General features: G+C 46.2%; 1 protein-coding gene and 1 pseudogene across 3 annotated transcripts in view; one reads left to right on the top strand and one right to left on the bottom strand.

Annotated features, from left to right (window-relative positions):
- UTP25 (UTP25 small subunit processome component) overlaps positions 1-12,588 on the top strand; it is a 28,870-nt gene extending 16,282 nt beyond the window's left edge. For 2 of the 3 annotated variants that reach the window (XM_006159333.3, XM_027776109.1), the window contains exons 9-12: positions 1,943-2,125; positions 2,255-2,367; positions 3,272-3,517; positions 12,017-12,588. In XM_006159333.3, the coding sequence (XP_006159395.1) occupies positions 1,943-2,125; positions 2,255-2,367; positions 3,272-3,517; positions 12,017-12,260 (786 nt within the window). In that variant the 3' untranslated portion in view covers positions 12,261-12,588. Of the gene's footprint in view, positions 1-1,942; positions 2,126-2,254; positions 2,368-3,271; positions 3,518-5,322; positions 5,464-12,016 lie in introns of those variants that run through there. The other variant, XM_027776110.1, reaches the window with a different exon arrangement.
- Positions 5,475-5,933, bottom strand: LOC102471068 (protein FAM32A pseudogene; annotated as a pseudogene).
- Positions 12,589-13,301: the final 713 nt, after the last annotated feature.

Genomic DNA, 13,301 nt, shown 5'->3' on the forward strand with positions numbered 1-13,301 from the left:
TTCAGAATTTCTTTTTTTATTATATTTTTTTCCCCATCACAACACACAAATGAATTTTCCATCCAAAATACACTGTGCATTGGCTCAATCAAGCACGTCAACATATATGTTCTCAGCAAATAATTTCCCAATTCTTGTGTCCTGCATACCTTGCCTTTTGTTTTACCATCCTAGATTCCCCATCCCCCTCCCTCTGTTATGACCCATCCTCCTCCCACATTGTCCCTGTCATCCCCGATTGCCCTCCGTGCCTCACCCCTCCCCAAATGATCTGTCAGTGATCTTAATTAGTCTAAGTCTCTCCAATAGTTATCACAGCTGACACATGCCTCTACATGAACTCAAGTCTGACTTTAGGCCTAAACCCCATTGGGTAAAAAGAGCATACTATAAAGTAGAACCCAACTGGGCCCATACCGCTCACTGCAGCCATCAAATATCCAATTTTTTTTTTTAAATGGTACGAATAGTTTAACCGTTTTTTTTTGTTTGTTTTTTGTTTTCGTTCTTTTTTTTTTTCCCTAACATTCATTCCCTGAGCATCATCACAGCATACTAAATGTAATTTCCCATCTAGAATAGACTGCACAGTGACCCAATCAAGCATGTTATCATCAATAATATTCCACTTCTACTTTCTTGCTTATGCACATATATATGTTTTTTTTTCCTCTTCCTCTCTTTTTTTTTTTATTATTTTTTAAATTTTTCCTATGTTTGTCCCTCTGCCCTGTCTCACTCTCCCATTACAATATCCCTGCTATATACAGTTGTCTTCCAGAAGAGTTACTGAAAAAGTGATACATACAAGTAAAGGGAGAGAGGCCACAAGTTCCAACCATCAGCTCATAAAGTTTTTGGTAATAGGGAGCATAAACTCCACTCAGGGTTGGATAAGGAAGGGTCTCCGGCAGATCCACAATTGTCCTTGGGTATCTGGCTTCCTTAAGAATGGCAGAGTAGTTCTTGTTTTCCCCTGAGGTAATGCAGGGCTGGTAACCGTCATCTTCTCAAGTTGCAAGCTCTTCAACCTTGTTTACGGCCTCCGGGCCATCCAGCACCGGAGAGGCCAGGGATGCTGGGCAGGGGCGTGAGCCCCGGGGCCACGGTGCCCCCACTGGAGTGGGGCCGGGCTGTTGCTGGCGCGCGGCCGCGCAGGCGGCGTGATCCCGGGCCGCCCAGAATTTCTTTTAAAGGAATATTCTTTAGGTACCACTGAAACTTTTTTCCTTTCTTTTTTAAAGAAGATTTTGCCTTAGAGTATGTGCACTCACTTGCCGGAGGTGGGGGGGGAGAGCGAGACGGACAGACACAGTGAGAGGGAAAGTGAGACATCATCCCCAGCGGGGATGGCCACACCACAATCCCTTCTCCATTTGCCTTCTGGGATCTTGAGCATGTACATAGCACCCGGCCTGATTTTCAAACCACCGGGTGTGGGACTTGAACAGCGGCCAGTCATACGGGAGTCCAGTGATGTAACCACTGTGCTATTTGCTGGTCCCATTGAAACCTTTTCTGCAAGTCAAGGAGGTAGCCAGTTTCAGCTTGTCATCTTGTTGAAATTTTTGGCTGACCATAAGCAAGTCATTCACTGCATGTATGCATGAGGTAGAAGGAGAAACACCTCACACTGGGGCCTGGTCGTGCTACGGCCCTTTTTCTTCCAGTTTTTTACCCATCAAAACCCTAGGCATCTGCCACTCTGTAAACCACCAGGGCCGAGACTTAAACCCTGCCCGGGTATAAATCTGATTTCCTCTGCATAGGGTTTAATTGCTACATTGTGAGGCTGGCTCCTGAGTCTTGGTTTTCTTGCTGTCATTTGGGAGGTGACAGTAGACGTCCGTGGGGTTAACTGAGGTGGTAAACTTGTGAAGTGCTTAGCCATGTCCAAACCTGAATGCTCATTAACATTAGTGTTGGCATTATTTCCACTCAGCATTTGATGAACCACATGAACTTACTTCCCTTGGATTCACACGGGGTCGACTTCTCCCGAGTGCGGATGTGGAGCCTCAATAATTGGTCCAAGTACTATCGCCAGACCCTGCTGTTTGGGGCCCTGCAGGATGCCCAGATCAACTCGGTGTTCAACAAGTACTGCGTCAATCTGCAGGGCCAGGTGGGTTCTTCCGAGGTTCCTCTGGGTCTCGTGAGCACTGTGTATCATGTGGGTCGTGAAGCAAGAGGAAGGAGTAGAATCTGGCCCACAGAGGACAGCTTGCCTCATGTTCTCCCTGACTCCTGGCAGGTGGCCGTGAGGAACGTCCCAATGACAGGCTCCATCAGCCATGTCCTGGTGCAGCTCCCGCATGTCTTCCAGAGGATGGAAGCTGAAAACCTAGCCTCAGTGATTGATGCCAGGTAACCCCTCTGCAAGGGCCCTTGGGGTGATGGAGAGGAATCTGACTTTGGCATACAAACTTAGAATTGGATTCCATGTTGCTTTTATTGATGACTGTTTACCAAGTTAGATGAAATTATTGAACCCAGTCTTGTCATTTGACAGAAGAAGAGCCTGAAGCCCAGGGAGAAATGGTGACTTCACCAAGGTTGTGTAGCTAGTTAGTGGCAGGGCTAACTACCTATAGTTGTAAAGCAAGGCTCCATTTCCCTTGACACTTTTTTTAAAAGAATTATTCATTTTTAAATTTTTAAATTTATTCATTCATTTATTTTAATTTGACCAGAGAGAGGCAGAGAGGGAGAGGAGGAAAATAAGAAAGCAAGCCTCCAGGTCTAGGACTCGAACCGTGGTCAGCCATGTGGGAGTGTCCAGCACCTTAACCTCCATGCTACCTGCTGGCCCCAACATTTTTAAATTACATTAACATTGTTTTATGCTACAGAGCATTCCTTGTCAGCAACTTAAATGTAAGCCCTTTAGGACAACAACAATTTTTTTAATCTGTAAACATTTCCCTCTTAATCATTGGAGTTAGAGGGGGCCCCATAGTAGTATAAAGTTGCGTCGAAGATGTTCGATAATTACTTGTTGACTGAATGAATGAATGGTGTGGTGTATACCACCTCCAGTAATTCTCTGAGATGCAATGACATTACAGCTACTTTTTATAACAGGTAGTTCACACACTTACCTTTAAATGTGCTTATCAAATGTTATCCTTAATCCCTTTGAGAGGAGCAGGTCTTGTTGCCTCTAGGGAGGTAATCTCTTAATGTGAGAGTCTGACTTGTCCAGGGTCACTGGTGGACACTGCAGGCTCACTCTAGACTAGTAACTCTGGCCTTTGTCTTTGCAAATCAGGTTTAACTTCTTTGTGAACAAGATTTTGCCTCAGTATCGTGACGCGGTCATGTCCCACACGCTCATATACGTCCCTTCCTACTTTGACTTCGTGCGTCTCCGAAATTACTTCAAGAAGGAGGAACTGAACTTCACTCACATCTGCGAGTACACCCCAAAGTCTGGTGTCTCTAGGGCCAGACACTTCTTCCTTCAAGGAGAGAAGCAGTTCCTGCTCCTCACAGAGCGCTTCCATTTCTACAAAAGGTAAGTAGTGCCAGATCCTAGCCTCCTGTCTGAAAGGGCAGTGTAGACATGGCCTGCTTCTGAGCACAGGTGGGCTTTGCAGTGTGACACAGGTTCCCTCCCTCTAGACTCTCGCAGGCAAGCCAGCGAGGTTAAGGCTAGACAGACTTTTTTTGGTTACTTGGTGAGTTTTCTCCCCAGTGGGCATTGTTGGGAAAGGCTGTGGACATAAAAGCATAACCTGCGTATAGGCCTGGAGTGTAGCTGTGGCTGCACACCTCAGGAAAGACGCCACAGGGGGCTCGGCAGTGGCACAGAGGCAACGCAATGCTCTGCGAGGCTGATGCATGATGGAAGGTTCTAGATTTACATTGGAACTTATTGGGCATAAACATGCCTATGATCAGGAGCTGGCTGAAGCTAGAACTGGGTTGTGGTGTCAAAACTGTTGGGGTCTCTCTCAGTTTCTGGCTTTCTGCCTCTCTTGCTCATCATGAAAGAAAAAAAAATTACCGAGTTTAGCGACTCTAGACAAGAATAGCTCAAGTGAATACAGGAAGGGGAGGGTCATTGAGGAACAGGTAACAGCATGGAGGATGTGTGGAGGGCAGCATGCTCCTGAGGAGGTGTGCACATAGCTGCTTCCTCCTTGAGAGCCAGGATGGATGTTTGCAGGCGGCAAAGGGGGAAGGGCAGAGACCTGAATACTTAAGGGTTTCTATGTTTACTTAATCCCCCGCCAGGTGATTTCGATAAAGCCATTGGATTGGTCTTTTCTTTTATAATTTTTTTAAAAATTCTAATTAGAATATTAGTACTGTTGAGCCTCCTGTTACTGTTTGGGATCTTGCAGCTCTTGTGGCTCCAGAGCTCAGGTGTTTTAAACCTACAGAGAGGTGGAAATTGCATTCTCTTACCTCTTCTGATTTCACCATAAGATCCAGTAAATTTCGGTTCTGACTTTACTGTTTTAATAACTTGTAATCACTATAAGTGATACATTTTCTCAGGGAATCCCAAACAGATGACCAGAAGTCTCCCAGGCTTTGGGGCACATTAGATGAGGCACCGTGGTGTCGCATTGCCTTTTCATGTACGTTAATCCAAGGCTGGTGCTCCCCAGGCAAGCGCTCATTACCTGGACACAGGGAGGAGGAATCCCAGCAGCCTCCCTGGGCACAGCCAAGCAGGCCTGGCATGACCTCTTTAGGAATTCTGCTGACTAGTTCGTCTGTGAGTAGAGAGGTGAGACTCTGTTGCGGTGGCTAATGATTGCCTGTTTGTTGGCGTCATCATTTGCATTAGTTCAGTAACTTACTGTTTTTACTCATGTTGAGAAGTTTTTTTGGGGGTGAGTTGATAGAAAGCCCTTAGCTTTCTATCAGCCTGATAAGTGAAAGCAAGCTTTGTAAGTGAAGGGTATGGATTGGAAAAGTTCTCAGTGTGATTGTGTGTTGCAAGTGGAAATTAAGCTGGCGTGAGGACTGCTCTCAGATATTTTGGCAGTTTCTCGAGGAGAAGGCGTGGTGTCGGAAGGGCCCTTTGCAGGCAAGACAGTCCTGTCTTAGCACTGTTCATTTACCAAGCCATCTTGTCCTCCAAGTCACTGCAAAGAGAAATCTCAGCATGTGCCCTTTGCTTTATGCCCCGGAACGGGTTCCTGGGTGTTTCCTGTACTAAAGGTGAATGAAAGTAATGTGCCTCAGAGTTCTGCAACCCCAGTTACCTCAGGGTATCTAACTCTTAAGCTCTTAAGCAGTTTTTGCTTAAGAGATCACAAAGTGATTATAGATATTTTCATTTGTGATGCCTTTGTTTTTTTAAAGGACTGTCTTGCTTTTAATCAAGTTCCAGAATGAGGGTATACAGCTTTAAAAAGTGCTGTTCCTAGCAGAAGATACAAAAGAGCATTTCTAGAAAATAACAAAGAGGCCAAACACAACCCCAGCATTGCCTTCTGCTTCCACTCAGTGCCGCTCCACACCCAGAGCCAGGAGGCTACTTCGTCCAGCGGACTTTGGGAAGGTCGTAATGCTCCGTCACAGTATCTGGTTGTCTTTTGAAGTCCTCTGTTCTCTTCTTGTGGGTTCTGGACGCTTTCTTCAGGATCCTTTCCACTTGCCACTTCTGTATCTTCTCAAAAGCCACCTGGGCTGGGGTCCACTTGTAGGCCGTGCTGCTTCTCCTCGTTCATTTTGTCCAGCCCTGTCGCTTCCAGGAGCTTTGTCTTTGCCCGTCTTTCTCTTCTTCCATTTGTTCCCACTGAGCTCTGCAACACCTTTTAGCTTCAGGGGCCCCTTTTGAACCTGCTTGTAGTCTGCCATAAGGCCTGTGCTTAGTTTACCAAGTAGACTGCCATACTTCCTTCTGTGATGCCTTTGTGATTTTTTTTTTTATTTGACTTTGAAAAGAAGTGCCAATTTTTATTTATTTATTTTGAGAGAGATTTTTGCCATAAGTGGTGTGTGCTCACCAGAGAGACAGACGGAAAGTGAGTGATCACCTCCTGGGGGGATGGCCACAATCCCTTCTCCCATCGGGATTTTGGACATGCATGCACATGCACCTGGCATGAGTTTTAAGCCACCAGGTCCAGGACTTGAACTGTGCTCAACTGTAGGGGAATCCAGCAACGTAACCATTATGCCATCTGTTGTTCCCAAGTGCATGTATTTTAAACTATAGTAATCAACTTTGGAATACTGTTTTTATCTCTATGACAGGTGGCACTGTTAGGGAGATTAGATTTCTTTTTTTTTTTTTGGAGAGATTTTTGCTATAGGGCGCATGCGCTCACCAGACAGACAGAGAGAGACATAGAGACAGAAAGCGAGAAATCACCCCCCAGGGGGGATGGTCACACCGCAATCCCTTCTCCTCCATTCTCCTCTCGGGATCTTGGGCATGCACGCACAAGCGCCCGGCGTGAGTTTTAAGCCACCGGGTCCAGGACGTGAACCGCGGTCGACTACGTGGGAGTCCAGCGACATAGCCATTACGCTAACTGCTGGTTCCCCAGGGAGATTAGATTTCTTCAGGGAAGATAAAACCAGTAGAATCCTAGAAGCATCTGGGTGTTTGGTCACGGTTGCCTTCCCAGGGAGGCTTCCCTGTTCTTCTGTCCGTGATCGGTGGATACCAAAGCAGGGAGGATTCTCATGAGGGCGCAAGACTCTGGGTGGGATTTTGTAGCATGTGGAAAGGCTGCCAGGGTATTTCCGAGTGCCCCTGCCTCTAAGTGACAATGTCAGTTCTAGAAGTAGTAGAATCACTCTATAGTTTGGAGCAGCCAGCCTTTCAAGTCAGTTGTAGTCCCCCCATTTATCTGTAATAGTTAGCAGGTAAAAGCTGGAACGTCCTTAGTTTTAGGTCCTGTCAGGGTGTTAGGCCGTATGTGTAGGGGTCACTGAAGCATATGTGGTGGGGGGAGAGAGCAGAAGAAGAGATGAGCTAGGGCGTGGAGATTCGTCTCTAACTGCCCCTCTAAAGAAGCTCCAGTCACATCCTGTTTCCGAAAGGTACCTGGTCACTATTGTCGGCTAGTTAGGACTGAGAGAGATTTTCTTGTGTTTTTTTTGGTTGTTGTTGTTTAAATTTAATTTAATTTGTTATTATTATTATTTTTAATTTGACCTGAGAGAGACAAAGAGGGAGAAAGGGAAAAGGAAAAGAAAATGAGAAAGCAAGCCACAAGGTCCGAGACTTGAGCCATGGTCGACTATGTGGGAGTTCAGCACCTTAACTATCATGACACTTGCTGGCCCCAGATTTTCTTTGTTTTATTTGAAGAATTATTAATTTTATTTATTATTATTATTTTTAAAAATTTGCTATAGGACACACATGCTCACCAGAGAGAGAGGGAAAGTGACAAAGCAAGTCACTGATTCCAGGACTTGAACCACAGTCAGCCATGTGGGAGTCTAGCACCCCAACCTCCACACCACCTGCTGGCCCCTTTCTTTGTTTTTTTTTTTAAAATATAACTATTGAGCCAGGGCATGGTGAAATCGTAATGCAACTGGACCCATATGCGAAGGTCCCGGGATCATGTCTCAGGGCCTCCCTCTGCTCTCCAGGCGCAGTCATGTGCCGTGACTGGGCTGGCTGAGATGGGGGTGGATCACAGTGTGAGCACTGAATGGGAGGCGCACACTCCCCATCCCACCACCTTGCCACTGTCTGTCTCTTCTCATGGAAGAAATAAATGAAACTTTGAAAGAAAGTAATCTAAATATTCAGGTTTTATGCCAGTACCAATTAAATCAGTGTCTAGAGGAGTGGGGACCAAACATAAATAGTAATAGAAACATATCTAAGTGATTTCTTTTTTTAAGAATGTACTTAGATGAAACCGGCAAGTGTCGTAGTGGTTATGACACTGGACTCCCACATTGATGACTACGATTTGGGTCCTGGACCTGGCAGCTTGAGAATCATGCCAGCTCTGGGACCAGCAGTTAGTGTAGTGGCTATGTCACTGGATTCCCATGTAGTCAACTGCGGTTCAAGTCCCGGACCCGGTGTCTTAAACTCAAGCCAGGCACATGTACATGCGTGCCCAAGATCTTGAGAGGAGGATAGAGGAGAAGGGATTGCGATGTGGCCATCCCCCCCAGGGGATGACTTCTTGCTTTCTGTCTCTCTCTGTCTTTCTGGCGAGCGCATGCGCCTTATAGCAAAAACCTCTCAAAAAAAAAAATAAAAAAGAATCATGCCAGCTCTGTGTGCATACATGCATGCATGTTGAAATATTCCAGGAGGAGAGTGGAGGAGCAGGGATTGTGGCATGGCCAACCCCTTAGGCGGCGATTTCTTACTTTCCCTCTCACTGTCTTTTCCTGGCAAGCACATGCGTCCTATGGCAACAACTTTATAAAAAGTACTTACAACATTTATTTAATTCATGTGAGAGAGAAAGACAAGCACTCACAAAGGGATCTCACTCTGAGGTCCCATCACCCCCTGCCAGTCTTTAGCCAGCCAGAATCCTGGGTGTGCATGCGTGCGCTCAGCGTGTACACAGTGACCTGGGAGCCACACCCTCATGTTCGTTTGGCTCCTGGCATCGCTGAGTTTTGTGCTATCACTGTGCCACTGTTCTGACACTGCCTGTAGAACCATGCAGGTGGGCCCGTGGGACTAGTCACCTTAACTGCGGCGCCACCTGCTGGCCCCCAGATGCATGTGTTTTGATGGTGTACTTATTTCCTTAGGATAGATTTTGAAAAGAAAATTGTTAGTACAAAGTTTCTACACAGAAATTTGGCATACAGGCCTACTTGCTCCTTCTCATTTTCATATCTTTTCCCCTCTCCAAATTCACATAATCGTTTATACTCCAGTGTCCCATGTCGGCACAACCCCACTGATTAAATGACTGCCAGTGCCTTGATAGTCAGAATGCTGCCCCGTTGTTTACTGTCTCTTGCTTGCTTTCTGTCATTTCGATCGCAGGTGGAGGTGCACCTCCGCTTCTTTAGGCCACTAGTGTGGGTGCTCTACCTCTAGTCTAGGCAGGATCTGATTGGTGCTGCAGTAACCTTCCTTACACCACACACTTCCAGAAGACAGGGGACTTAGTGTGGGGTCTGGGTGCCGAAGGGTTTTTCCGTGTCCTAATTGCCCCAGCTGTCACCCAGCCCTGGATACCTGTGTTGAGGGGCACCTCCGTCCATACTCTTGCTTGTTACTCCCTCCAAGGCATGAAGTAGGGGTAAGCTTCTCTTCCGTTTCCAGCTCAGTTTTAAGCAAACCCTATTCATTCCAGGGTTTGGAGGCAGGGCTTATTTCAGGGTTCCTGTGCCTCCACCTCCATGGCAGCCAGCTCTCCCTTGTGTCCATGACAGGTCTTGGTGGAACCTCTTCCCCTGTGCTGGTAGACATGTGCTTCCAGCAGCAGCAATTTGGGCTGGATTCATTTCTTGTCCCTTCCCCAGGGGCACACTGTGGTTACTTTCTACCAGGTGCAAGTCTTGTGGGGAGAGCCCCTCCCTTAGGGATAGACACATTTTATTGTACTTGTGCCCCCCCATCATAGTTTACTTCTGCCTGGTTTCAGGGAGCTCTTGCCTCCTCCCATTTGGCTCAGGCGTTTGTGATGGGTTTCAGGACATGGGAAGTGGGTGGACTTTCACATCTGCACTGCCAGTGGGTCTCAGATCTTCTGCCATGCCTCCAGTCTTTCTTCAGGGCTCCGAGTGGAGGCTCCTGGAAATAGCTCATGAATAGATATGAACCAAAGGAGCTTTGAAGGATCCCCGGGATCCAGAACTGTCACACAAACTCATACTTGCCCTCGAATAATTTGTTCCAAGTGTAGCTCTTGGGACCAGCAAATGGTGTGATGGTTGCATCACTGGACTACCACATAATTGACCATGGTTTGAGACCCAGCTTAAACTCATGCTGGGGGCATATGCATGGGTGCTCAAAATCCCAAGAGGAAAATGGAGGAGAAAGGATGATATGTGGCCTTCCCCCTTGGGGGGTGATATCTTGCTTTCTGTCTGTCAGGTGGGTACACAAACCCTATAGCAAAGATTTCTCTCTGGAAAAAAAATGTATAGGTCTTTTCTTCATATCTGCTTTTTGAGCAGCCAGTCGCTTTCTCTCTCCTATTTTGGGGTGGGGGTGGGGAGGTGGGCGTGTAGGCTCACTAGAGAGAGGCAAAGAGAAAGTAAGAAATTACTCCCAGGGTAAATGGGCACACCATGATGATCCCTTCCCCTGGGATCTTGAAAACACAAACATACATGCCCAGTGTGATCTTCAGGCTCCTGATTCTGGGACTTAAACTGCTTTCAGCCATGTGGGAATCCAGCAGCCAGTGTCTTTCTCCTGTGCTCTGCCAGAGATGCAGCGGTTTGTGTGGCCTATTTTTCTAAAGAAGGGCTTGTCACACTCTGGAATTCAGTCAGTGCTGGGCGGGGATTGGCTCATACTGGCTGAGGAGAGCTGGTTACAGTCCTTCCTACAATGTGTTTAATAGCATGGCGTTGATAGCTAGAAGGGGCCTCAGTAGAAGTATTAACAGTACAAAAATGGCCGACGCTTAGAACCAGCACCCATCCTTTCCCACTGAGAACCAGTTACTGAAGCCACACCAGCACACCTCTGAATTCAGCTCTCTGAATTCAGTTCACCTGGCTACCTGATAATATTAGCTCTCCGGGCTCAAGAAAAAGAATGCTTTTATGGGTTATATGGGGTTTTTCCTGTTAGTGTGGAAGCATTCTCTTTATGTTTTCTCATACTAACCAGAAGTGGAACTCAATGTTTGTTTGTTTTGGTAACTGGTGACTAGGACAGTTTACTCTAGTTCATTAGCCATTAGAATTCTTTTTTTTTTTGTTTTTTTAAATAACATATTATTTAGTTTAGTTAGTTTCCTCTAGGGTGTGTGCACCCACTAGAAAGAGGGAGAGGGAAAATGAGAAATCACCTATAGTGGGGAGGCCACACTGTAGTCCCTTCTCCTCTACTCTCAGGATTTTTTTGGGGGGGGAGGGGTTGTATGCACATGTGCCTGGTGTGTTTCTCAAGTCTCCAGATCCCAAACTCAAACCACACAGTCAACGATGTGGGATCTAGCCACCTTAACCTCTGTGCCACCTCCTGGCCCTAGAATTCTTTCTTTACGGAAAAGCAAACGATGTAATGTTTCATAGTCAGAGTTTTGAAGAGGTAGGTCCCCAGAGAGACCAGGATGAGCAGTAAGATAACAAGACAACGAAAACTTATTCTCTGTGACTGAACTAAAATTCCCAAGGGAGTGTAGCATCAGCAATGTGTGAAAGAGTCAAACAGGAAAAATCAGAAGCTGGCCATGTGTAAAATCTTCTGTTACGGAGTCCCAGAGGGAACATTTGGCCTCTACCCAAGCCATACGGTGAGTCCCTCAGGTCTGCACCTCTCTCCCCACCATGTGGCAGTGTGGGAAAGAGATGGAAATGCATAAGCTGTTGAAACTAATTGCGTTCTCGTGATGCCTGATGGGTCCACAGGCAGGATTTTGTAAATGGGCAAGCAGCGGACATCTGCCATGGAGCCTGCATGTCAGTAGTGTGGCAAGTAAAGACAGTGGGGGATGCACTTATGTGCAGTGTATTTTATGTGCTGGTCTGACCTTGCCCCATTCCAGAGCTTTCTGTTTTGCCTGATCATAATGAGGATGATGTTAAGTTGTAAGTGCCTGCTTTTTCAGTTCCCTTGTGATTAACATTTTTAACCCTGAACTATTGTTCTTCCCCACCATACCTCAACCTACCCAGAACAGGCTCAGAACATATAGATTTAATCTATCCTTCTCTTAAGCCAAACCTTAGGAATTCAAATGTGTTGTCAGAAAAATAAGCTTTCTGGCTCAAATTAGAATCACCTCTGTGCTGTCTGTTTTTTGTGCCATTATTTTGCTCCTCTCACTTGGGGTAACAAGGGCAAAACTAGACTGTTCAGTCCCAGGTGACTTTTCCACAAACGTTTCTGTGGGAGACACAGCCCCTCTTCCCATTCTGACAGGTACACAATAAAAGGCATCAGGAACCTGATCTTCTATGAACTGCCAACCTATCCGCACTTCTACAGTGAAGTCTGTGATATGCTGAGGGCCACCAGCAGAGGAGAAGAGGCCACGTGGACCTGCACTGTCCTCTACTCCAAGTATGACGCCCAGAGGCTCGCTGCCGTGGTGGGTGTGGAGCGGGCAGCCCAGATGCTACAGTCCGCGAAGAGTGTCCACCTTTTCATCACTGGAGAAAAATGAGATCTTCTTGGGCAGGAAGTGGCATTTGGCATGCTTCGTGACGCTTGATTCCGTGCCACATGGACTCGTATGTGAGAGGGCTGACACAGGAGGGAGCATCAGTGACTCAGCATGACCTGATGATTCTTTCTGTTCAGATCGTGGGTCCTTGGAAAGTTAAATGTAAGCCAGATTTTGGTAAATCATGTCTTTCAGAGGTCAGGAGGGGGCTAGTAGGACTCTGGAGTTGATAGACGGAAACTTCTATTTGTGAATCTCTTTTCGTTGAGCCATGGATTTTTTTTATGATGGTTTATCTCTGATTTATTATACTTGGTAAATTCTTTCAGATTTGGCTGTTTATTTAACACTTTCTTAAAGCAAGGCATACACTTCAGTGCTTGTGAGAACTGGTTCTGAGGAATTGGAATACTTACTGCGACATGTCATCTTAATTTTGCATGGCACAAGTTTTTGTAAAACCGTTATTTTCCACAGCCAAACTGGTTTTAAACTTAAATATTCTATTTTAATTCAACCTAGAAAAGTACATTCACTCAGTGGTATTTTTTAAACCTATAATAGTGAATGTTTTAATTTATTTAAAATATACACTTAAGGGAAGGCCAGTTGGTGGTGTGGTGGTTAAGGCAGCGGGATCCCGCACAGGAAACTACACAGTTCAAGTCCTGGACCCAGCGGCTTGAAAAACATGTCAGCACATGTGCTACGTGCCTAAAATCCCAAAAGGAGAATAAAGGAGAAGGAATTATGTGGCCATGCCCTCAGAGGGTGCTTTCTCACCCTCCCCATCCCCATCTCTCTCTGGTGAGCACACACACCTTCTGGCAAAATATGTGTATATATCATTCGAAATCACATTTACAAAGTAATACTAATTTCTACTCTTACCAAGAGATAATTTGGTTGAAACTCAGTGTTGAGGGACCAGTAGATGGCGTAATGGCTACATCGCTGGACTCCCACGTAGCCGACCATATTTCGAGTCTGTTTAAAACTGGCAGCTTAAAACTCATTCTGGGCACGTGTGCGTGCATGACC

Source organism: Tupaia chinensis, unplaced genomic scaffold (assembly GCF_000334495.1).
Source record: "Tupaia chinensis unplaced genomic scaffold, TupChi_1.0 Scaffold000627_1, whole genome shotgun sequence".
Taxonomy (NCBI): Eukaryota; Metazoa; Chordata; class Mammalia; order Scandentia; family Tupaiidae; genus Tupaia; species Tupaia belangeri.